At 55.6% G+C, this 24,890-nt stretch overlaps 2 protein-coding genes and 2 non-coding genes across 6 annotated transcripts in view; 2 read left to right on the top strand and 2 right to left on the bottom strand.

The window, feature by feature from the left end:
* Window positions 1-141: 141 nt before the first annotated feature.
* On the top strand, window positions 142-213 carry TRNAH-GUG (transfer RNA histidin (anticodon GUG)). The gene has a single exon. It is a non-coding gene; the product is annotated as a tRNA-His (tRNA).
* Window positions 214-1,033: 820 nt separating this feature from the next.
* On the bottom strand, window positions 1,034-1,105 carry TRNAH-GUG (transfer RNA histidin (anticodon GUG)). The gene has a single exon. It is a non-coding gene; the product is annotated as a tRNA-His (tRNA).
* Window positions 1,106-2,918: 1,813 nt separating this feature from the next.
* Window positions 2,919-14,602, top strand: LOC106487976 (sodium/nucleoside cotransporter 2). Of its 3 annotated transcripts, XM_013946790.1 has the most exons (18): window positions 2,919-2,975; window positions 5,232-5,363; window positions 5,437-5,534; window positions 6,015-6,106; window positions 6,563-6,752; window positions 7,177-7,318; window positions 8,141-8,254; window positions 8,651-8,728; window positions 9,114-9,194; window positions 9,544-9,624; window positions 9,770-9,895; window positions 11,214-11,344; window positions 11,562-11,730; window positions 11,974-12,171; window positions 12,623-12,704; window positions 13,271-13,369; window positions 13,834-13,945; window positions 14,249-14,602. In XM_013946790.1, the coding sequence occupies exons 2-18, from the start codon at window positions 5,295-5,297 to the stop codon at window positions 14,367-14,369; spliced, it is 1,983 nt and encodes a 660-aa protein (XP_013802244.1). In that variant the 5' UTR covers window positions 2,919-2,975; window positions 5,232-5,294; the 3' UTR covers window positions 14,370-14,602. The 3 variants fall into 3 exon arrangements, with proteins under 3 accessions (XP_013802244.1, XP_067161389.1, XP_067161390.1); XM_067305288.1 differs by lacking the exon at window positions 8,651-8,728; XM_067305289.1 differs by lacking the exon at window positions 11,974-12,171.
* A 388-nt stretch (window positions 14,603-14,990) lies between these two features.
* The window catches only part of ALPK3 (alpha kinase 3), a 36,147-nt gene continuing 26,247 nt past the window's right edge, over window positions 14,991-24,890 (bottom strand). The window contains exons 6-14 of the mRNA XM_067305811.1: window positions 22,525-24,370; window positions 21,368-21,515; window positions 19,732-19,859; window positions 19,062-19,097; window positions 18,654-18,928; window positions 18,161-18,249; window positions 17,551-17,768; window positions 17,307-17,355; window positions 14,991-17,045 (exon numbers count right to left, since the gene is read on the bottom strand). Of these exons, the coding sequence (XP_067161912.1) occupies window positions 16,724-17,045; window positions 17,307-17,355; window positions 17,551-17,768; window positions 18,161-18,249; window positions 18,654-18,928; window positions 19,062-19,097; window positions 19,732-19,859; window positions 21,368-21,515; window positions 22,525-24,370 (3,111 nt within the window). The 3' untranslated portion in view covers window positions 14,991-16,723. The remainder of the gene's footprint in view (window positions 17,046-17,306; window positions 17,356-17,550; window positions 17,769-18,160; window positions 18,250-18,653; window positions 18,929-19,061; window positions 19,098-19,731; window positions 19,860-21,367; window positions 21,516-22,524; window positions 24,371-24,890) is intronic.

The raw sequence follows: 24,890 nt of genomic DNA, 5'->3' as shown, positions 1-24,890 counted from the left end.
TCCTCACCACCGAGGGGCCGGGGGGGGGCCCCCGAGCTGCCCCATCCCGCGCATGCGCGCCGCGCCGCCGACGTTAGCTCACCCGCCGCCTGCCCCTAACAGCGCGCGCGCCGGAGCCATGCCACAGAGCCCTCGTAGCGCGCCGTGATCGTATAGTGGTTAGTACTCTGCGTTGTGGCCGCAGCAACCTCGGTTCGAATCCGAGTCACGGCATCGTCCCCCGGGCGGTTGCACGGCACCCGGGCTCATGCTTTTTTTTTTTTTCTTTTACGCTTTGCTTTATTTCAGTTTTCAGATTATTCCTTTTCCTTCCACCAGCCCTGCAAAACCCTTCTTGCTCCTTGTGGGCAGCGGCAGGGACAGTCCGCCGATCCCGGCGGCACCACTCCGCGGCCTCCTCTGGGAGTGGAGAGGTAATGGGGCCCTGGGTTACAATGCTGGGAATTCCCGGGCAGGCCTGCGGTGAGCTGTACCCTAGCGCCTGTGCTGGGGCAGGAAGGGCCTCCTGCCTGGGTCTGCCTTCCCCCACAGATGCCTGCATGAGTGTCGTGGGGGAGCTCCCCGGGCCACAGAGGCAGGCTCCTGGGCACCCTACAGAGGTGTGCAGGCACCCTTGAGGGCTGTGCCCCCTGAGGGGGGCTGGCTGCCAGCATGGGGAACAGCCTCCATGCCACAGAGACAGGCAGCTGCACCCTGGGGCTTCCAGAGAGCTGAGGACGCCACCAGGGTGCCTGAAAGTCCACGTGTCAGTACAGGGGTCCATCCCAGGGCGCCCGCTACACCTGCGAGCATGGCTCACGCTCTGGACAATGCCCAGCACCCAGGTACTGCAACTGGTCGGAGTGGGCTGGTGAGGAGGAGGAGGACACACCCCGCCCGAGGCCTCCCCCTGCAGGCAGCTACGAGTTGCCCGGCTCAGGGACTCTCCTGGGCTGCCCGGAGAAAAAGGGAATAATCTGAAAACTGAAATAAAGCAAAGCGTAAAAGAAAAAAAAGCATGAGCCCGGGTGCCGTGCAACCGCCCGGGGGACGATGCCGTGACTCGGATTCGAACCGAGGTTGCTGCGGCCACAACGCAGAGTACTAACCACTATACGATCACGGCGCGCTACGAGGGCTCTGTGGTATGGTTCCGGCGCGCGCGCTGTTAGGGGCAGGCGGCGGGTGAGCTAACGTCGGCGGCGTGGCGCGCATGCGCGGGGCCGTGCTGCAGCTTTGGACGCTGCGCCCCAGCGCAGCGTCCAGGCGAGGCCTCGGCCCCGCGCATGCGCGAGGCGCGCCCGGGCTCTGCGCGGGCTCTGCGCGAGCCGCGCGTGCTTTGCGCGGGCGGGGCTGCGCTCGCAGAAGCGGAGACTGGTGCAAACACGAGCAGCTCGCAAGCGTTGTGTCCGCACTGCGTGAGCCACACCTGGTTGGAACAAGCCATGCCGGATCTGCATCAGCAGTGGCAGGCTTTCACAGGCACTCCCAAGTGTTGCACGAGCCCTGCTCAAGCAGTGCCTGGTTTACAAGAAAAGTTCACAGGTATCCCATGAGCCGTGTCCAAGATGCGCAAACAGTTCTCAAGTGTTGTGCAAACCCTGTAGGAGCCATTGTCTCCTCAGTGCATGTCATTTGCATCAGACATGCGAAGTTCCCATGTGCCCTGGCCAAGCAGTGCTGGGTTTGCAGTTCACATACATTGCATGAACTGTCCCTAGGCTGCGCAAGTGCTATACAAGCAGCATCTCATTTGCACAAACAGGTCACAAACGTGGCGTGAGCCATGCCTGGGCTGCATACGCCCTGTACAAGCTGTGCCTAGGCTGCATGCAATGAGCATGGGCAGCATCTGGTTCACACAAGCAGTTCATGAGTGTTGCACAAGCATTGCAGAAGCTGTGCTACATTTGCACAAGCAGCTCATGAGTGTGTGAGCAGTGCCCAGGCTGTGTGAGTCCTACATAAGCAGTGCTTGGTTTGCACAAGTAATCCATGAGTGTTGCACCAGGCTGTGCAAGCCCTGCATTACCAGGTCCTGTTTTACACAAGCAATGCACAAAACATGCTTGCAATTTTACTTTTCATCCTCCACACCAACAGACACTGGCTTATGAGCACAAGGTGCTGAACGCCCTGGCAACTGGAGACTGAACCAACCCCAGACACCACATCACCCTCCAAGCCACATTGCTTTATTGCTCCCCATGCAAACAGTTGTACCATGCACATGAAAAACAGAGTCTCCTGCAGGTCCTACACCAGCAATATGCAAAATCCTGTCATTGCTTGGGATCCCCTGGTGCAAAATCCCCATGTGAGAGGCCAATCAGCCCTGTCATTACCGGCACAGCAGGCTGGTGCCGACTTGGTGCATGCACGTGGGGATGTGGCTCGCACCATCCTGCACGAATAAGTTTCTGCCAAGTGCTCACAGGCAACGCAGGAATTCCTGCAGCGGCCGGTGCTTGACGGCCCTTTTGTTCGCAGAGGCCTTGTCCGTCCCACACTGCTTCAGGGGGAAAAGCACCAGGCCAGGACGGGCAGCTCAGCTGGCATGACTGCTCCGTGGCCGCCAGGATTGGCAAGACCCACCGCTGGGACCTTTGCACCACCGTGGTTTTGGTGGCCACCCGGGAACCACTATTTTCCCAGGAAGCATTTCCCAGAGTAAAGGTTGGATTTCTCACTTTTCAGAGCTTGCCGTGGGGCTTGTCTTGTTCTCGAGAAAGACCATTCCTGGACGTCGCTTTCCAGTGGCACGTTGCCTCTGTGGCCGCTCCGCCAGGCCCCTGTGGGCACCCGCCGTCGTGAAGCGCCAGCATGCCAGGCAGCCGCACCGGGCCAGGCTGGGCCAGGTCCTGAGTCCAGGGAGGAGCCGGGCCGGCAGCGGCCCTGTGGCCAAGCCCAGGTCTTTGGACCGAGCTGTTAATGGATAACCGGGTGCGAGGCAGGGAGCTGCGTGCCCGGACGCCTGGCAGGTTCGGGGCTGGTGGGTGAGTGCCGGGGGCTGCGGTGGGTGCGAGGACAGGGGGCAGCAGGGCACAGGAGGTGCGAGGACACAGCGGGGCACGAGGACGTGGGGCATGAGGGCACAGGCAGGGCAGGGGGACCCAGCGGCGCCATACTGTGGGGGCGCCAGGTCCGGCAGGGGGGGCAAGGACCCTCGGGGGGGGAGCAGGCACGACTGCACCCCACACACACCCCCTCCTTATTGGCCACCTGCCCACACAGCCACACCCCCTGGGGGAGAGCAGCCAATGAGGCTTCACCAAAACAAAGGGCAGTTGAAGTGCTTGGCGGGGCTCGGGTACAGGGATGTGCTGCCCCCCCCACCCCCCGCCGGTTTGGGGGGCGGGGCCAGTGGGTGGGGCGGGGCTACCTGAGCTTGGGCTGGCAGGGGGAGGGGGGAGGTCTGTGGGACCTGGGAGGGTGGGGGGAGTTGGGCTTTGGGGGCACCCTGAACCCTGGGCAGGGGGTGACTGGGGGTCCCTGAGCCCTGGGAGGGGTCATGGGGGTCTCTGAGCCCTTGGGAGGCCTGGAGGGGGGCCTAAGGGGTCCCTGAACCCTGGGGTGGGCTGGGGGTGACTGAGGGTCCCTGAGCCCTGGGAGGGGTCATGGGGGTCTCTGAGCCCTTGGGAGGCCTGGAGGGGGGCCTAGGGGGTCCCTGAACCCTGGGGTGGGCTGGGGGTGACTGAGGGTCCCTGAGCCCTGGGAGGGGTCATGGGGGTCTCTGAGCCCTTGGGAGGCCTGGAGGGGGGCCTAGGGGGTCCCTGAACCCTGGGGTGGGCTGGGGGTGACTGGGGGTCCCTGAGCCCTGGGAGGAGTCATGGGGGTCCCTGAGCCCTTGGGTGACCTGGGGGGTCCTAGGAAGTACCTGAGCTCTGGGGAGGGTCCCTGAGCCCTGGGTGGCCTGAGGAGTTCCCTGACCCTGGCAGGAGATGCTAGAGGCAGTCCCTGAGCTCTGGGGTGGATCTGGGGGGTTCCTGAGCCCTTGGCTGGCCTGGGGGGCTCTCTGAGGCTGGGGTGCCTGGGGGGAGGTCCTGAGGGGTCCCTGAGCCCTGGAGTGTCCTAGGGAGGCCCCTGAGCCTGGGGGGGGGGGACTCTGAAGGGGTCCATAAGGCCTGGGGTGAGCCAGGGGGATCCCTGGGGCCATTGAGGAGGAGTGGGGCCCTGGATTGGCACTGAGAAAGCCTGTTCTTGCCAAGACGCCAGGGAGAGAAAAGGCCTCAGGGCACGCCCCGGGCCTCAGCGCGCTTCCCCTTCAGCAGCTTGCAATAGCCTTTTCATCTGCAGACCTGTTCGCTTGTTGAGCTCACCTCTGCTTTTGGCCTCCTTGACATCCCATGGCAATCAATTAAATCACACAGTCTCCAAAAGCTCCTTGCCTCCACTCATTCCATTTGGGACTGGATCGTTCCCTTCAATGGACCCTAATTCTTGCATTGTGAGAAACTACAGATAATCTTGCTTTCCTCACCTTTTCTGTGCCATCCTTAAATAACAAACTCTACATCTCCCTTCAGCCATCGCTCTTCCAAAGCAAGGACTCCTCCTCTGTTGCCTCCTTCCTCATGCAGAAGTGCTTCTACAGGTCGCTTGCCACCTTCTCTGTGTCTTTTCTGCTCTTCACCTGTCCTTTTTCAGGTAGAGGAACCCAGAAGGTGTCCAAATGGGATTGCTCCAAGGATTTCTGCAGTGGCAAAATACTGGTTTTTAGCTTTGCTGTCTCATCCCTCCCAGTATGACTCTTCTGTTTTGACCAGTCCTCATGAAAACCACCATTTATTCCTACCCTCCTTCAATGTGAAAGGACCATCTTTCTTATCCTATGGTCACTTAGTTATATTAAGAGGTTTCAGTGAGGGATGTGGTCGCATTTATTTTTTGCAAAATCCCACAGGACTTTAGCAAGGGGACCTACACTGAGGCATGTGATCACTGTTGTCCCCTTGAAGGAGTGTTGCTGGCTCTCCCCACTGTATCATATTTAATCACCTGGGTTTAATTCTCATCTGTAATTGCTTGGAAGCAAGGAAGAGCAAACACCTTCCCGGAGTTAGAGAAGAGCAAGCAAGCCGGCACACTAATCCCATGACTTGAGGACCCCTGAAGTTAGTCCCTCAGTCTGCTGGTGCAAGAGGCACTCTGAAGCTCTGCTACAAAGGGTATCCTCCTCTCAGAGTCCCAGACTCAAAAATCAGCGTCAGACATTTCTCCCTTCCAGAGCTGATCCCAGCTTTCTCTCCCAGCTAGCGTGTTGGCCCTTGGCAGTGCCATCTCTCTAATACACTGAAGCTGCAGCACACCTGAAGATGGATGATAACCAGATAACCCTGGTCAACCTTGAGAAGGGCTCAGATAACCCAGCTTTCAGCACCCAGGTAAATCTCCTCTTCCCCTCCTGTCTGGGCACAGAAAACTGCTTAGGGTACTCCAGCTAATGGTGTTTTTCAGGGGGAGGAGAGGCTCCATGAAGAATCTGATGATCCATGTGGTGAGACCAAAGAGGAGAGGGAAAGAGAAGGGAAAGGCAGATTCTCCTCTTACTGGAGGTAAAATTTCCCCTGGAGATGCACGCAACACTGCACGTAGGATATTTCCAATTCAGTAGGATATTTCCATAGCAAGCTCTTGTACTGTCAAACCTGGATTGCAAGTACTTGATTTGGGAGCAGTGTAGGGTCATGCTGTATAGACAAGGTAGGACGTACATTGCCTGATGGCTTCGTATGGCAGCAGCAGTGGTGAGGTCTCTGTCCCCGTAGCAGCATAGCCACCTGGAGCAAGCCTGTGCTCAATGTGCCCTGGGCTCTGGTGTGTACAGGGAGGTCTCCCCTGCCATAACAGGCCAGCTTTCTCCTCTTGGAGTAGGCAGTATAGCTACTAGAGGCCAAGGCACACCTACACTGCCATACTGCTGCTGCAAATGCTGTCTAGGAGGCAAGATCATGATATGGCTCTGCTGGTTTTGGTTACGGAGCCCAGATCCATCTTCTGGGCCTCTCACATCTCTGCTGTGTAAATCTCCCCAGGAAGGCTGTGCACCCGGCATCCAAGGCAAAGCATTTCTGCAAGGCTCATGCCAAGGCAATACGGAAAGTCATCTTGGGGATCCTTTGTTTAGGTGAGGTCTCCTCAATGCTGAGGCCCCATTTCCATAACCCTTGGCTGGTCATGCTCCCATCCTCCAAGCACTGAGCACCATCATCTGCCTGGAGGTTGTATCTGTTCTCACCAGCCCCGCTGTCTGCTTCTTTGTCACCTCATCACTCTTGTCCTATGAGGGCTGCCTGCACCCTACTATCCTTTTCCTCTTTCTCCCCCTAACCAGAGGGTTTGCTGTTCCTCTTCTGCTCACTCCATGTGCCCCCAAACAGCTGAGATGCTGTCACTGATGAGCCCCAGAGCCAGGCTGCTGGGGTGGTGCTCCCTAAGGCCTCCCCACACACAGATGGGGGCCCTAAGGGAGGCCAGGGAAGGAGGTTGGAGAGAAGTGGGCATCAACACTGGGCCCAGTTAGTATTATGATCCCATGATCCTATGGTCCTGCTGTTGCTGACTCCCAGCGTGTCTTCTCCAGCCTACCTGTGCTACTTTGCTGCAGCCTGTTGGCTCAACTTCCAGCGAGCCCTCGCCTTGGTTGTTATGACTGCTGTGGTTGTCTTCTTCATGTGCTGGAGTCTCTTCCAGAAGCACTGCGGGGCAAAGGTATTGCAGCTCCTCAGGCCCTGTCGGAAGTGCTTCCAAAAGTCCTGGCCGTGGCTGAAATGGTGAGTCAGGAAGAGACAGGGACACATCCCTCCCAGGGCCTGGATCCACACTCACATGGCTTCCCAGCCAGAGCTGGACTGGCATGACCGACAGCTATTGGTGTTGGGCACTTGCCCTCGTGCTTATGCAGGCACCTTGTGAATGATGAGGCATGGCCCAGCCTGAGGGCAACACTAAAAGCTGTGGCAAAAATGGCTTACTGCCAACCCCTCTACCTCAGTAGTGATCTCCATTGTGGGAAGTTCAGCCAAAGAGCAAGTGTGATGGCAATTTGCATCCCTCACTTATGTCTAAGCCCCAGGTTTCATTAGATGTGTGGCCCTTAAGGTGGCATCTCCTGGACAATTAGCTCCTTAGCTTGTCCTTTGTCTGCTCCCCATGAGGACATCCTCTCTGTGACACAGCCTGGGATTTCCTTTGCAGGCTGCTATGTGTGGTCCTCCTGGGCGGTCTGGTCACGTGGCTGGTTTTGGACACCTCCAGAAATCCAGAGCAGCTCATCTCATTTGCTGGCCTCTGCTTTTTGGTTCTGTTCCTGTTTGCCTGCTCAAAGCACCACGGCGCAGTAAGCATTTCAGATGTGGCTTAGCCGTTGCTCCCCTCGCTGGGTGTAACCACCCAGCACCAAAAGCTGAGGAGGAAGTAGGGAACAAGTGCTTCCTGCCTACTGGCATCCCCTGACCACCCATCACTGAGGCAGAGGAGCAGCCCATGGGCTCCTCAAAGGAAGAAGAGGAGCCAGCAGGGCTCCTGGGCAGAGCTAAGAGCTGATGTAGCCTGGGGAGCAGAGACCAGGCTGAATGGCTGAAGTACCAAAGCCATTGCTCTGTTCTCCTCACTGCTCCTCTCAGGGCTACCTCTTGGTACCTCAGTCCTGTTTTGCAGCACATTCTTCATCCCGAGACAGACCTAGCACCACACCCTCTCATGGGTTTCAGGCAGGTGGAGGGGCACTCTGAGTGGCTTGGGCAGAAGCAATTGAAGTGATGTCCCATTGACCTCCAACTCAAGCTGCTTAAATGTTTTGGGCAATCCCTCCACCCCCTTCCTCCAAAGAGTTAGTGAAGAGCAAGTTTTGCACTAGGGAATGTGTAATACTAGTCAAACCACTAGAAGATCTCTGTGCTCTTCTCCTGTGTAAGCCTGGTAGGTTATGTTCCATCAGCCATTTCCTGAGTCCCACCAACTCATTTTCTCCTTCCTCTATCACCAGCCTATGCTTGCAGGTTTCTATGACACTTTCTTTAGTAGCATTCCTGTGACCATCACTCAGGGCACAGTGTGATGATGTCTGCCATGTGCAATTGTTGACAGAAGCAGGAGGCTGGAGAGGGAAGTCTGTAGGCTCTGCTAACATCTCAGTCCCCATTTCTGCTCTTGGTCCCAGGTGTCCTGGAGAGCTGTTTTCTGGGGCCTTGGCCTGGAGTTTTTACTTGGACTCTTCATCCTCCGAACAACTCCTGGCGTCCAAGCATTCCAGTGGCTGGGTGACCAGATCCAGGTACTGTCTGCTCACCCCATCCTGTGCTTGTGCCAAGTAGCTCCCCTGGGATCAGCAAGAAGAGCCAAGGGTGGCATTGGGTTGAGAAGCTTCAGGAACCTCACACTCACAAAGGTTTTTGTTTGGGAGTGGAGAAACACCAGCTCTTTTCTGGTTTTGTACAGCAGTCCAAGCCCTTTGGTGCAGTGTCCCTTGTGAGCTGAAGCAGTGCCCCATGGCTCAGAGACAGCCCACCAGTATCCCCAGATTAGGTTTCACAGGGTCATTATCTGTTGGGGCAATGAATTGAGCTGAGGGGCTGGGGCGGGAGGACAGTCCCCTGCTAGGTAGAAGCGAGATATCAGGGAAAGAGCTAATGGAGATATCTGTCCTACTGTGTAACATCTCCACTTGCAGTTCTTCCTGAGTTACACCACAGCTGGCTCCAGCTTCGTCTTTGGGAACACACTCATTGAAGAAGTCTTTGCCTTTCAGGTCAGCTTGAGGAATGGGATTAGGGAGGGAGAGCAGAGCCTGGTTTTCTTCCAGTTTGGGTGTCTGGAGAGCATGGAGCTGAATGCAACTATGGTTGCTGGACCAGAACTCAAATAGCTCCAGTACGGGTCTCCTTCAGCCTTGTACCCATCTGGGGATCTCCTCAGTGCCCTGGGGAATTTGCACTGAGAACTGATCCTCATCACCCCTGCCAGGCATGCCCAGTGTGGTGGTACCCCAAGTGCATGGGCTGGCCCATGCCTTGTGCTGCTATGCGACACCACAGCATGCCCAGCTCAAGGAGCAGGGACCCCTGGTCCCCACGTGTACTCAGATGTGCTGCTCAGCTCCCCTTTAATCCTGTGCCCTGCTGCCTTGCCTTCAGACTCTGCCCATCATCGTTTTCTTCAGCTGTGTCATGTCCATCCTCTACTACCTCGGCGTCATGCAGTGGCTCATTCTCAAGGTAGGGCCTCACACCAGGCTTTGAGATGATGGTGGAAAGGAGAAGGACCTGGTGCTTTCTCTAACTACCCTGCTCAGGTGGGGAATGTCCCAGGAAAATTGGAATGATACTAATCTGGGGTAATTTGTCCTGCTAAAATGATAGACACAAAATCCCTCTTTCTTGCACATCTTCCTGAGAAAGCCAAGCCCTTGGGTTGATGTTGCTTGTGGTCTGTGGACACTTCCCAAGATCACCTCTGTGCAGCTTGGTGAGGGCAGGCTGGAGGGCTGGACTCTGCCCACTCTGCAGGGGAGCACAGCAGGGGTGCCAGGAACCTTTTGAAGCTGGTGACTTTGTCTTTTCTCAGATCTCCTGGGTGCTTCAGGTCTCGATGGGCACCACTCCCACTGAGACCCTGAGTGTGGCAGGGAACATTTTTGTGGGACAGGTAAGAAATCTGGGGAAGAGATCCAGCTCCTCAGCCCTTGCAACTGAGCCTGCCACAGAGGAAGGGTCGTCTTCTCCCTTCCCCAGAGACCTGCAGCCCTGTGTGGACCTCCCTTGAGAACACCAGAGGGTTTTCTCTCTTGCAGACTGAATCCCCACTGCTCATCCGCCCATATCTCGCAGACATGACCAATTCAGAAATCCACGCTGTGATGACTGGTGGCTTTTCCACCATAGCAGGCAGTGTGATGGGAGCCTACATTTCTTTTGGGGTGAGTACATGAGTAGGTGCATGTCACATGCTCCCTGCTTGGGCGCCCTGGCACACACTGCTGGGGAGACCCCCTGCAGGTGCCCAGTGGTCCCCTTCAGTGAGCATGGTGAGGGCAGGGTGCATCCATGTCCAGTCTCACCTTCACTGGCCTGGCAAATTGGGGCACCATGCTACATCAGAGGAACTGCCATGTGACCCTCACTGTGTGTCCTTGTACAGAGACCTGCACAAATCTTATAATTGAATCACAGAATAATTTAACCTGGAAGGACCCTCTGAAGGTCTCTGATCCACCCTCCTGCCCAGAGCAGGGCTGATGGCAAAACCCAAGCGGGGTGGTCGGGCCTTGTCCACTTTGGTGGTGAACATCCTCATGGATGGAGATCCCCTCCAGCACTCTGGTGCATTGCATGGCTGCCCCAGTCATGGAGAATGTATTTTCCTTATGTCCAACTGGAATTTCCCTACTGCAACCTGTATCATTGCCTCTCCTCCTTTCATTGGGCACCTCTGAGAAGCATCTGGCTGTCTTCTCTACAGCCCACTTTGAGGTAGTTGGAAATGCCAGTTAGGACCCCCCGTCCCCTTAACCTTCTCTTCTCCCAACTAAACAAGCCCAGCTCCTTCAGCATCTCTTTGGAGGTTGTGTGCCCTGACCATGTTGAGGATCCTTTGCTGGACTCTCTCCAGTTTATCAGTTTCTCAAAACTGGACACAGTATCTCCCAGCCTCATCAGTGCTCCGTAATGAGGAATAATCCTTCCCCTCAATCTGCTGGCAGGGATCCTGCTAATTAAACATTAATTAGTCTCTTTAAACAGAAAGCTAAGGGTGAAAGATCAGGGAAAAAGGAAATAACCACTCAGAGGGCAGGGGAGGGGTGAGAAGAGGCTGTTACTGTAATACTCCATTCCTGCTGGAAGCTTGGCTGTTCGTCATCAGGTAAAAGTTCTCAAAGTTGCACAAGCTATTGCTCTGATGATACTGATAAAAAGGGACAAGGAAGGAACAGGAGTCATCAATATGAGGTCAAACAGCAAGAGAGATTAATGTCTCCAGGGCCATGATAGTCATGGCTCCAGCAACGCCTCCATTCAGGCAAGTTGCCCTAAGCGCTGTGTATAGCCAAGATGGGGAAGGAGAGAGACATTTTCCCACCCTGATCAGCCAGCTGAGCAAACGGAGAGCCCTGAACTGCTCCAAGCATTGCTCACCAATGTGCCAGCCATGTGCTAGGGGCACCCTGGGGTGGCACATTATGCAGTGCAGCCTTGCACAGAGGCACCAGGCCTGAGTGCATGGTCTGCATGTTGCAGATAGATGCAGCATCGCTGATTGCAGCCTCTGTGATGGCTGCACCCTGTGCACTCGCCATGTCCAAACTCGTCTACCCCGAAGTCGAAGAGTCCAAGTTCAAGGGCAAAGAAAGCATCCGCCTTTCCTGTGGGTGAGTGGGGGCAGAAGGATGAAAGAGTGCGGCTGTACTTGTCCTGCCAGATCGGGGAAGCTGTGGGGACAATTTGGGGTAGGTGCAGGTGTCATGAGTAACCTGAGGTCAGGAGAGCCTGTGTGATTGGACAGTGCAGTACATCCAGGGACCAAGAGCTGATCTTGCATGGGGGATGCCTGGCCATATGAGCCCTTCAGGCTCTTTTCCTTTGCAGGGAGGAGCGGAACATCCTGGAAGCTGCTAGCAATGGGGCTGCTGCCTCTGTGGGGCTCGTGGCTAACATCGCAGCCAATCTCATTGCCTTCTTGGCAGTGCTGGAGTTTATCAATGCTGCGTTGCGCTGGTTCGGGGAGATGGTGGACATCGAGGGGCTCTCCTTCCAGGTATCCACCACTGACTCTGAAGGCAGCCCATGGTCCTCACCCTGCCAGATCCCCCATCCATGGTGTCCCTCCATCCCCACTGCTGCCCACTGCTGCCCACTGCCTCAGTAGACTGCTGAGACCCGTTCTTGCTCAGCTTTCACCTTGTTGGGTGCTTGGCAAATCCCGGCTACAGGTGTCCAAGCTGGGAGCTATGCAGATGGTCAGCTCTGTGTTAATTCCTTCCTGGGATGCTCTTTCCAGGTGATCTGCTCCTACGTCCTCATGCCAGTGGCCTTCCTCATGGGGGCAGACTGGGCAGACTCACCGCTGGTGGCCGAGCTCTTGGGGATCAAGATCTTCTTGAACGAGTTTGTGGCATACCAGCAGCTGGCCGTGTACAAGAAGAACCGGCTGTCAGGCCTGGAGGAGTGGGATGGGAACCGGAAGCAGTGGATATCTGTGAGATGCACCTGCCACCCTGTCAGGCATAGGGCAGGGATGGTGCCTGGTGAAATGGGTGCAGGTGGATGATGGTGTTGGGGTGGGAGGGCAGCTCTGGCCAGCTAGACTTAAATGTCCAGCTCACTGGTGGGTACACGGTCATCTTGAAGCAGTCAGTGAAGCCCTCTTCCATCTCTCCTGCTCTCCAGTGGGGCAGATGATCATGTTATAGGGTCCTTCCATACCCTCTGTGTTCTCAGCCCAGCCTCTCCTGCAGGCAGGCAGCCCACCACTTACCTCCTTGCTCCCAAAAAAGTCTGGAGGAGAAAGGGCAGGGTTGGGGGGAACTCACCTCCATCCTGCCCAGCTGGGCTGGGAGCTACAGCATGGTGCTCAGCTCTGGGTACTGTGGGCCTGTTGGGGCTGTTGCTGTGCCAAGGTGACCATCCCCTGCTGCTGTGCCCTGCAGGAGCGAGCTGAGAGCATCACCACCTTTGCACTCTGTGGATTCGCCAACTTCAGCTCCATCGGGATCATGCTTGGAGGCCTGAGTGAGTACAACTCACATCCAGGGTCCCTGAGTGCAACCCGTGTCTAGGGTCCCTGAGCATGTGACAGTGGGATCCCAGGTCCAGGGACCAGAAGGTCAGCTGTGGTAGGAGGCATTTGCTGTCTGTGAACCTCTGTGTACAGTCTCTGCCAGCACGGAGATAAGAAATGGGACTTGCATGAGGTGATAAGGGTGATTTTTGCACCGCACCCAAAGGTGAGAGCCATGGCACAACCCACCAGCCCAGGAGCTACCAAGCCATAGGGGCAAAGGGCAGCACCATCAGTGCCGACAGCATTGGGGGCTTCGATCAAACACCCATGGGTGCAGGATGTGCACAGTGTTCTGCCAGCACTCATCGCCACCAGCACTGGCAGACAGCATGCCAGTCCCTGGCGGAAGGATCATGATGTCCCCAAGGCACCATGTTAGACAAGTGGTTCCCAGGACAGGGCATCACGTGGCAGGGGGGACCGAGGGATGCATCCCCTTTTGCAGCTGTTCCCAACGCAGGGCAGAGCAAGGGCAAGGGTCCAACTCGCCCTGGTCTCTGCTTTGCCCCCACAGCCTCCATGGTACCCCAGCGCAAGGGTGACTTTGCCTCCATTGTGCTGCGAGCCCTGCTCACTGGTATCTGCGTCTCCATGCTCAACGCTTGCCTGGCAGGTAGGTCCTTCCTGCTGTGCAGCCCCGGGGGGCAGCCAAGAGTCCAGAAAGGGCCGGGAAGGGGCAGGCAGAAGGGTGAAACCCCCTGTAAATGCATGTGACAGAATGGGGAAGGCTGGCTTGCCCTTCCCATGGCTCTGCTAGGGCCTCCAAAAGCCCCTGCTCTCCCCAAAGCTCTGCCAGAGCTCCCCAGGCTCCCCTTTGCTCTCCCCATAGCTCTGCAGGAGCCCCTCACCCTCATCAGTGCTGGGATCAGGACATTTTGAGGGTGGGTTTTGTGGCACTACAAGGAGCTCCCTGGGGCCACAGCTGCAGCTGCTTGTGGGGGGTGTAGGGGATGTTCAAGCCCAGTCCAGGTATAGGATTTACAAGCATGGCCAGGATACAGAATTCCTAAGCATGGTCAAGGTACAGAATTTGCAAGAATGGTTCAAGAGTCCCAACCACAAGGTCCTGTCCCCCAGGCCTCCTTTACGTGCCAACAGAAGTGAGCGACTGTGTGACCTTCCTCAGCAACACCAACTTCAGCTCCACCAGCTATGCCATGTACACATGCTGCAAGCAGCTCTTTGCCAGGTGGGTGCATGGCCAGGCTGTGGGAGGCATATGCTGTATGGTCCTATCTGGGGATCCATGCGTGTCAGGGTCGCAGCCACAGCTGGATGGTGAACCTTGCAGCTTGTCCAGGCATCCCATCTCCTTCACCCTCAAGCCCCACAACTCCATGCCATGGCATGGCTGGCACCCAGCAATGCTGCTCTCCTGCCGGGAAGGCACAGCGGACGGGCAGCCTGGCATAAGGATTCAAATCATTGGCTTCAGGGTGGCAGCTGAAGAAGGGGGGCAGCTTGCCCTGACTGTGTCTCTCTCCTCTTCCAGCTCAGTGCTTGGGGAGAATGGGACCCTTTCCTTCACGGGTCCCTGGGCAGGTGTGGAGGAGAGCGTGCTATGCCTGATCCAGTGCTGTGGACACTACAACCACACGGCCTGCGCAGGGTGAGCCTAGACTTGCTGCGGCACCCAAAGGTGCAGGCAGCTGCCTGCTCCAGGGTAAAGGGCCTGCAAGCACCGGGATCTGCCAGGCCTACACCCAAAGGCACAAAAATCCCCAGCATGGACCCATGCATCTGTGTTTCTCCCCTCCGCCCCACTGGTGCCAGCTAGTACTGTGAGCCTTGCAACCCACACTGAGGTGCTGGCCCTGCGGACGGGAGGGACAGCTCCCTAATAAACCATGGAAATCTCCATGCACTCACCCTGAGCCCTCTGTGCTGCTCTCTGGCACCCAACTATGCTGTTCCATAGTGGACAGGGTGTGGGGTGCTTTGCTTGGGCTGTACTCTGCAACTGGAGCTCCCTGCAGCTGATATTTGCCACAAACCTTGCGAGCAGAGCCTCTGTCAGGTGCCACCTTCAGGAACTGGTCCCAGCCACCCTCTTCTCCCCAAGGGGCGAAAATGAGGGTAGAGCCATTACTGGAAGCCCCATCCTTCCCCGAAAACAAGCCACACCATCTCGCACCGCTGGGTGCCATACAGGCAGTCCCAGACTCCCAGCAGGGAGCCACAGCATCTTTTCCGCAGGGACCATAGCACAGGGAAACAGGCCAGTCCTTCTCGCTTTATTGCACTCGAGCACAGCCATTTGCCAATGCGGCCACGTATGTACATCGTTATTTTACAACAACCTGACAGCAAGCACCAGGGCCCCGGAGCATGCTGTGCTCCCAACCTGACCCATCCCTTCCTCAGCTGGGCTGCCATAAGCTACTTTTGGGATGGGACACCAATGCCCTCGTGACTCTTATGGGGTGGTATCACATACCCAACCCCATCCTCCAGAGCCCTAGAGAAGGTGAAGCTCTGCAGTGAGACAGGAGCAGGTAGAGCTGGGACAAGAACTCTTAGCAAGCATCACTGCAGCAAACACTGCCCATCGCCATGCTCTGCTGGCTATTGCGCACCTTGAAGAGTTGATGGGTTTAAGAGAGGCTTGATGCAACTCAGGGCACTTTACTTTCCAGCCTGAGCACCACTGCCCATCCATCGCTGCCCCCTGCTATGGCCAGAAGTCTTAAGTCCCAGAGCTGGACAGTCCACCTGGCACCATCCTTTGCAGGCGCACAGAACAGACAGGCTGGCACAGGGGCTGCCACTTCCACTGGGGTATGACATGGTGCCTTACAGGGGTGGCGCTAAGCAAGGGTGACTGGGTGGTGTTATGTGGCCAGGCAGGGTTTGCATATGGCAGACAGCCAAGGGGTGGCAAGACCTGGTGAGCTGAAGGAGCAGGCCGGACGGCCGCATGTGCCACAGCAGCTCTCGGCATGCAGGGGAGGCCTCCCCCAGCTCCTGGGTGCCCTGCATGAGGTAGAGCAGCCTTACTGTGGCATGGCTGGCACCCATAGGCAGCACCACCAGCCTCAGCATCCACCCGGCAAGGGGGTGGGAGGCCCCAGGGACCTCATGATGCTTGCCCCAGGGTGCAGGAGGAGGCTGGGAGTGCACAGGAAGGCAGGGGTGCAAACCCCCATTGCCATGCAGCCACCAGCACCAGTACCAACACCAGTGTCATCCCACGTGATGGGTTACCCAAACAACAGCAGCAAAGAAGCACAAGAGCTGCAGCTTGCCGCTAAAATCACCTGCAGTAAAACAAAGTGTTGACTTTTTCAGCGCTTTGCTGGGGTAAACAGAACCAGGTGTGCCCTCTTTGGGTTCACATCCTTGACACGGAGCACTGGCAGGGTTTGACACGGTGTCTTCAGGGAGGACACTAAAAGGGATATGTGCAGTGGCATGTGTTGGGGGAGCACAAAGGTGCTGGGAGGCAGGAGAACAGCCCAGGCTGCCAGTCACCTTGGCAAGCGCTGGGGACACTGCCAGGAAGGGGGCCTTGTAGATCAGCATGGCACAGGCAAAGCCCAAAGGAGCAGGGCTGACAGCCCCAGCCTTGAGCACACCAGGGCCAGACACCAGGGCCGAGCTTAAGAAAGCTAAACGGACAGTCAACAGAGGAAAGCAAGCCCCACCGCACAGGGCTGTGCAGCCCCACAGGCTCCACCATTGGCAGTAGCTTATGTTAAAGAGGTAATAAAGACAGCAGCCGTGGGCCAGTGCCGAAATGCCCACAGCTCTGCAGGCCCTGTTGTGAATCCAGCCAGGTCACTCTTTCACTAGCACACCACACACAACACAAATGCTACGAGCCAGGGCAGGAGCCGAAGGAAGGAGAGTGGCGGCAGTGGCTGCTGCTGGGGTCTCTCCCTTCCCAATGGGGTGTGCAGGTGCACACTGCCTCCTGGCTGCTTGGGCTCAGGGTCGGAGCAGAGAGTCCCAGCCGAGGCGGCTCTGGCTACTGAGGGTGGCCGGACTGGCCGCTCTCTCCAGATCTGAGTTTGGAGGCTCCCTGGGCCTCCGCCGATTCTCCTGCTTTCCGGGAGCTCTTGGGGCTCACAGCAGCCTTGCGGGTGCCCTGGGGACTTGCCAGGCCCTTCTTTGGAAGCTGGGGGCTGGACTGGGCAGACTTCCTGCCCGTGGAGGGGCTCTTAGAGCCCTTGGGCTTGGCCGGCTCCAGAGTCTTCAGGCCCAGGATGGCGCAGTAGTGGTTACACTGGTGAGTAGCTGTGAATTGCTCCAACAGGGATGGAAAGCAGCTTTCCTTCAGCCCCTGGTACCTGTCAATACAGCCACACTCAGCCCTGGCTCATGCAAGACTTCCCGCTCGCCTTGTTCTCCAGTGCCAGCAACTCTCCCTCCCAGCCCACTGGCGAGGAGGGACTCAAAGCGCTGGGCCTGGCCTTGCAGAGCTCCTGCCCACTGGCTAGCGAAGATGGAGCCCAGCTGCACTCACCACCATATTGCTTCTTTTGCAATGCAAGCAGCAGAGCTGTGGACAGTCTGGGCTGCCCTGAGACAGCAGCTGGACGGTCACTCACCCTTTCAGATTGGTAGCTATCCTCACGTTGGTCATCTTCCATCCCACTCCTGCAGTGAAAGAGAGAACAACCAGTCTCTGCCCAGACAAGGATGCTCGGCACCAGTGCCAAAGGCAGGCCCATCGCCCCTGGAGCAGGGATGACCTGCTCGTGGCACAGAGGCCTAAGCTGGGGCTTTTCCTCCTCCTTTCACAAGTCACAGTGTGGGGAGGAGCCACAGGAATCAGGCAGGAGGTGCCATTACCTTCCATGTCAGTCACAAGCATGTTTCCGTTCGTCCACTGGTAGACCCAGTGCTGGAAGGTGCAGCACTTGAGCACAATCTCCGAGGTGCCCCTTGCCACCAGGCTGCCATCTCTCTCGGTAACACAGTACTGCTCGCAGGGGCCCCCCAGATCCTCCTCCACCGTGGCATAAGGGACGTTGTTAGCCGGTCGGTAAATCAGGTACAAAGGAATTATCCTGCACAGCACCACACAGTTGGGGTTGGCACCAGCTGACAAGCTCTCCCACCTCAGCAAATGGAGACTCACACCCACCATCTGCAAACATGGCCTTCTCCTCCACCTTTGCCCCTCTGCTCCCAAAGCCATTCTCCAGCACATCTGCCAGAGTTAGAAATCAGCTTGCCAGTACCTGGCACAGTTCTTCCACCCCCCACCACAACCTCCCTGGGTTTGACTTCTTTAACACGCCTGGGCATTGGGTTCTTCCCTTGGGCTTGATGCCCCGTAGGGTGGGAGAAAAGTGCACCATCCTTTAGGATCTCCCCAGCTCCCATGGGGAACCCTCCCCACCATCCAGCTGCTTTGCCCTGCTATCAAGTCAACAGAGAGTTGCAGTACCCTACTTACTCAGGCACTGCTCCAAAATCAGGGACGGCTCGTGCCTCAGCAGCAAAGATCTTGCAGTACTCTCGGCTGGAGTTCTGGATTTTACATTCCTGGGGATTCAAGCAGAAGAGTCAGAGCCTTTTCCTGCTTCACACCAACCAGGCAGCCAATGCCCAAGCCTTCCTGGGACTCCCCGCCTCACAAGGCATCCCTTGGTACCACTACCAGTCTGTTCCCTGTCCTGGCAGTCGAAGGACAAGTGACAGGAATCCTACAAGCAGCTCTGTGTTGCTCAGAGAGAAGGGCTGAAGCCAGGAAAAACAAGCACTATGCCAGCCCTGCTGGGACATGGTTCAGCCCATCCAGATCATTTGAAAAGTTGAAGGAGATAAAAAAAATTGGAAATAGAGCTAAGGACTGTGGCTCAGACAGACAGGGAAGGAGTGCAGGAGGCAAGTGGAGGGCACCCAGAGCCCCAGGCTGCCCCACAAGGGTGCCAGCCTGCAGTGCCCACCTGGATGGTGATATCGTAGTTCTTCTCGATGAGGCTGTTCTCGTTCTTGGTCCCAAAGACAATGAAATTGTGCACTTTGATGACGCAGGTCCGGCCAGACTCAAAGACAGGCTCCAGGCCGTAGATGGCCCTGGCGCGGCAGGCTTTGCGCAGGAAGCCAGCACCCACTTCCATGTCCTCGCTCACAACACGCCCGAAGAACTTGTCCCCCCAGTAGCCCGAGTCAGCCAAGCCTTTCGCAAACACCATGGGCGTCATCTCGATCTCCTCACCAACTGGTGGAGGGAAGAGCTGGTGAGCAGGGACACAGCAGGCATGTCCTGCCCCTGCCACTGAGCTGCCTGCATCCACACAGCAAGAGGTGGTGGCTGTGGCAGCACTTGCAGCTCATCAGGAGATCGCTCTTACCTTCGATCTCTTCCCGCAAGATAAATCCTGACAGCACTGGAGGAGACACAAGGCAGGAGAACAGTCAGGGTCCTGTCAGGATCCCACCCTGCCCCAAGGCCCATGCACTCTCATGTGAAGGGATCACAAAGAACATGTCCTGAATCACTCAAATTAGTACAGACAAGACTGGCTTGGCAAGCATCTTCCACTCTACTCAAGATCTGGGTTTGCCGCCTCAATGGGAGCCCAAAAAGCAAGCACTTGTGAGTGAGAACTAACTGATGGGCAGTTTGCAGAGAACAGCACTATGGCCAAACTGGATGTCACTCCCTCCTCTGCACAGTCCAGGCCCTGCACACCCTTGCAGGGCTCTTGCCCAGGCTCAGAGTGCACCCCACGGTCATTTGGGTTGCCTTCTCCCTGATGCTAAAGCCAGGCTCCCCCAGCCCAAATCTGTGCCCTCTCCCACCACGCTTGCCCCCACACTGTCCCAAGGAGAAGTGATCCCAAGGTGGGATTTGCTGCTGGGAGGTGGAGGTAGACACACACCTTGGAAAGGTGGTGTTACAGGGCTCGCAGAGCTCCCCCTCCACGACCCAACACCAAGCCCTTTCCATAGCTCTCTGTGTCACCCCGCTGCACGTCCAGGTAGCCAGAAGAGCTGCCCAGGCTGCTAAGGGCCCCTCACCTTCTGGGCTGAGCAGAAAATCGGTGGAGTCAGTGCCGTACTCATTGCTTATCACACACTGGTAGACCCCGCAGTCCTTCTGGGATGCCTGCACAATAGCCAAGGCTGCCTGGCCCTCGTCACCAGCACTGCAAGAAATCAGAGCATCATGTCAGCCTTGTCACAGGCTAATACACTGCCATGGGCACCACGCAGCCTCTGGAGAATTGGAAAAGGGCTAGAAAGGAAGCAAACCCTGCTGAGAAAAGGAACTTCATTTCCCAGCTAGCCCAAGGGCATGTGGGAAGGCAGCAGTGTCCCAGCTGCTCCCCCAGCATGTCATGCCATCAGGAGGTCTGCCCTGCAGTTCATACTCACAGAGATGCACGTCTTCCCAGGAAACCCCGTAAACCCTGGCTGGAGCTGGGCTGCAACCCCACACCGATACCAAGTAAAGGTACTGGCCTCTGAGTGTGGCTGAGATCAGGGCTGTACTTGGGCTACTAAATCCTTGTCTGGATAGCATTGCTGGAAGCCAAACGAGCACAGAGGTGTCAAGCTTCCCACTATGTTTCAGCCAATTCACAAACAAGGGCAGAAGGGCAGATACTACTTCCCATCCTGCAGCCTTTCCCTCTCCAAAGAATCGGTAGAGCATCAGCTTTGTATCAGCAGGCTGCTGGTCTTCTCCAGTCTGTAGCACCAAGCTTTGGGCTGGCAATTCCTCTTAGTCAAGGTGGCAGCACACTGGGTGAACATATCTCCACAAAAATAAGGCCTGTTTCTGCCTCGCGTGGCCAGCATGAATCGATAAGGGCATGATGGATCGCACAGGGAAGAGGTGGGACCCTCAACCTGAGACTCGCTGGCTGAGCTGGCTGCACTCCCCATTCAGCCAGAAGGAAACGGCTGCTCCTAGTCCACCTGCCCCAGTTCAAATATCTGCCACAGGAGACGGTTTGTGCCCCAAATACACCTCTTTCTACCTGCTCACTGTAAAGGGAGCTCAGGTGACTTTCAGATACATCAGGCAAATCCCACCCAGTGTGGATGATGTTACCACACAAGTCATTGCTTGCCTAGGCTTGAGAACAAAGAGCTTTCCCTATTGCATGCAAAGGAATATCCAGAACACAGTAAGCCACGCAGAAGTCTGAAAATGCTCTCCAAGTACAAGGGCCAGAGTTTTTTTCTCCACTGACACTTACCAGGGTTGCTTGGATGCAGCGAGCAGACCCTCCCAGCACTGCCACCACCATCATATATATCACTAGGGGTCCCAGTTTTCAGCTCCCATCCAGCTCTCAAACTCTGATATGGGCACACTACCTTCCCTGCCCTCCTCAAGGTTTGGGTTCAACCTCTGCCCTCCTCAGGGCTCTGCTGTTCAAAGCATCAGCCCCCAAACCACAGCCAGACTCTGGATGGAGTATCAACAGGACAAGTGGGGCAGCCATTCCCCATCCAAGTAATCCCTCCCTCCCAGGGCACTGCAATTACAGAGTTTACAATGTATCGTGCCATGCAATGAGCTTCCCATGCAGCCTTAACAGAAGAGGCACCTTCACCCCAGTAAGCATGAGGGTCAGAGCTGGATTTAACACATGAACCCAGGGCTATGTACAAAGACTAAAACAAAGCAGAGCTGGCAGGTTACCTCCTTCGGGTTTCTGCTACAGGGATCTCGTCCTTGTACCACATCAGCTTAGAATCGCTCAAAATATTGAAGAACTGGCACCAAAGTTTCAGGTTTCCTGATGCATCGGAAAATTGTTCTGCCCTGATCTTACGAATCACCTGTGGAGCTAAGGACAGGGTGCAAAGAGACCGATGGTGAGATACACAGTGCTGGTTGCAGCTCTGGGGACAAGCCAGCCAACCCCAGCACTGCTGCTTAGGACTTAGGTGTTGGGTACCACGTGTACATCGGCACACCCTGGTACAACATTGCCTTCACAAGGAAGGTCTCAGAGCTCTATTTGGATAAATACAATGGGATAAAAGTGGTACATATTAATTCAGCAGTGCAGCACAGTACTACCTAATTGGACTCAGCAAGAAGCAATGCAGAAAAAAAGGAATGTAGAAGGAAACGTAGAAGGAAACATTTACTCACTGAAGTAGGGATTTATCAAGGTTAGTCCTACTCTTGTGAGAATACTGATTTCTGTGAGAGAACTGCCTGCCTCCCGCAAGCATCCCAGCACCCAGACTGCGCATGTTCTAATTCAGTGATCCCTGATTCACCAGGGATCAAACTAATATTGACCATGGAGGTGGAAAAGGAGTATGCACCCTGCTCACACCCACTGGACCCCTGACCAGCATGAGACACGGCAAGGACCAAGACAGGCAGTCCAAGAACAAGAGCGTTATGCAATTCCTTTGGACAGGGAAGTCCAGGCTGCGTTGACAGCCAGGATCAGCACTGTCTTCTTTGGCCTTCCTCTGCCTTCTCTGCACTAACCCCAGCAGGGCACAGTAGAGCCTAGTGGTTTCTCTGCAGTGGTCACGCTCATGCTTCTCCTGGGCTTCAGACAGAAGCTCTCTCTCTAGCCCATCTTACCTGGCTACATCTGACTCTGCAAATATTCAGGGCAGGCTTTTGACTTTCCAACAGCCAAAGGCTGATGCTGAAAATCCTGCAAATGCACAAAACTCACATGGCCACAGCTGGCTGTCACAGAGGGCTCTGTCCAGAAGACCATGTTGGTTGGCCAGGCTCCCTTTGTAGACAACAGGGAAACATGCTTCTACAGCACAGTTCATCTGGCTACTTCAGGGTCCAGAGATGGGAATTACCTCTTTTCTTACCTTTAAATGGGTTATTTTCTTTCTTGGACTCTGCCAGTTGTACTTCTGGCTTAGCATCTTCAGGAACTTCACGGTCACTACTACCATCACCTGTGGGCTTCTCATACAGCTTAGGGACCTCCAGTGTGGCCATCTTTCTCACGAGGGTTGGTGAACGCTGCTCTGCAGGAGGGGACAGAGCCAGGACAGGGGTTTGCAATAGGGTTGCATTCTTCCTGGATTGCTGTGGCGAAACAGTAGGACTTTTCATATGCCCTTGGCTCTCTGAGGTTGCATCCTCTTCCTCCCCCATCTGCTTGGTTTTTGGCAGGTATATTTTGCGTCGCGCCCCAGAAGCAAGCTCCTCTGGGGTAGCACAAGGTAGCATCGCAAGAGGGTCAGCAGGGCTCTCTTTCTCACTGCTTGCTGGATGCAGATCAGAAATATTAGGAGGCTGCCCTGCTCCTGCTGCTGGCATGCTGCCCACCACAATAGAGGGCACAGAGAGTTGGAGTGGCCCCTCCACCTCAGGAGCTGCCCTGGTATGTCTCTTTGGTGGCACAGGCCTGCAAGCCAGCATCTCCTTGCTGGTAACGAATTCCTCATTGATCATACCCGTGATCCTCCTGGATGTCCTCGGAGTCAGAAGCAAGTTTTCTGCTGTCTGGAAGAGCTGATTGTTTTGTACCTTCTCCAAAACTCTCCTTGAGGTTCGGGGGCTCAGGCCTGCAATACCAATTTCTGGGAGTGCTGCTTCCTCCACAGCAGGCTGCTCCTCTTCATTGGGGTCAGTGTCATGTTTCATGACATCCTTACTGCTATCTGACATTTTTAAAAGCAGCAGTAGATAGTTTTTCAAGGAAGACACAAGGTTTTTGTGCTGCATCTTCTCCTCCAAAGACATCTCCTGAGGTCTCTCAGGACTTGGCAGAACCAGCGGTACTTGTGGCTGGACCTCAGTGCTTCCTTCAGAAGTGCCTGAAGGTGCTGCTGGCTCCTGGCTTGGAGCTGCAGTTCTTTGCTCCCCTCCTTCCTTTCTTTGAGGTCCCACAGGCACCGGTTTGGCACTCTCCTCCCCTGAAGACCTCACTGGAAACTTCTGCAAGGCAGATTCATCTACCTTTTTGATTTCCATTTCTTTGCTCACATCTGGCAGCAACCGGGCTCCAGATAGGATTCCCCCTGCTGCAGCCTCTTTCCCTGGGGTGCTGTGAGCGGCAGTCGGTACTTCCTGAAGTGCTGACATCCCCGCTGCAGGAGCAGGAAGCGGCTCTTCCTTGGAAGGTTGGACTGAAACAGGAGCTGGCATTTCAGTCTCCTGAGGCACCAAAGGCGTCCCTCCCACCTCCCTGCCTGCAGCCCCAGGAGACGGCTCTGCTGCACAGCTCACTTTTGCCTCTGCCTGGGGCTGGCTCTCAGGGAGCTGTGCTCCTGCCTCTTTGCTCTCCCCATGCTTTATTGCCATCAGATGGGCACTTTGCTCAAGAGGAATATTACTTCCAGGCACTGGAGCACTCGATTTGTTTAGCAATGTCTCTTTTTCAACTTGGCTCTTGTTCTCTTGGTTTGCCAGTCCTTGTTGGGTCTCTCCACCTTCAAGAGTCTGGGAATGTCCTTCTGCTTGTTTCCAAGAGGGAGGGTGCTCCTTGCTAGGTTGTGAGTGGTCAGGAGTACGTGCTGGTGGCCTTGGTGGTTCCTGAGGCCTCAGCCTAGGGTTCGTCCTTTTTCCAGACCCCCTGGTCTCCTGGAAGATGGGCATCTCTTTCCTGACCTCCTCACACTTGTTCGCTTGCTGATCAGTGTCTACCATTGGACCAGACACTGGATGTTTTAAGTTACTAGCAGACTGTCCCACTGTTACTGCAACCTAGTAAAAAAATAAAGTAAAAATGGAAAATGAACACTATTTTACTGCCTGCTTCCACACAGTGGTACTTATGGTTCCTCTATACTACATCGCAGTGCTTAACCAGCATCCGTGGTAGCGAGTCCCACAGCTTGCTGTCACGTGGCATAAAACAGTTTTTCATTTAATCAGCTCCAGTTCTGTTGCCTTTCAACATCTTGGTTGTGCACAACAGGGCAGACTGATCTACCTCCCTAAAACATTCAATGGCTTTTAATTCTATCTCCTCCAACATGACTCCTTCCCAAGCAGCAAAACTTTCCCTGTTTTCGCCAGCCACTGCTGAGGCCTTGTATAATTTTCTTGCTTTTTTTTAAGACTCGGTCTTCCCCCTAAAATATATCTGCAATCTTCATCTTGAGATGGTGCGATCAACATGTCACACGGTATCTGGATGAGGCTGCCCAAACGATTTATATTGAAATTGTACACCGTAACGTTATCTGTGCTATTCAGCCGTCCTGTTTCTTTGACATTCTGG

This window comes from Apteryx mantelli, chromosome 15 (assembly GCF_036417845.1).
Source record: "Apteryx mantelli isolate bAptMan1 chromosome 15, bAptMan1.hap1, whole genome shotgun sequence".
NCBI lineage: Eukaryota > Metazoa > Chordata > Aves > Apterygiformes > Apterygidae > Apteryx > Apteryx mantelli.
The sequence above is the reverse complement of the archived record's forward strand: the minus strand, read 5'-3'. Positions and strand labels throughout refer to the sequence as shown.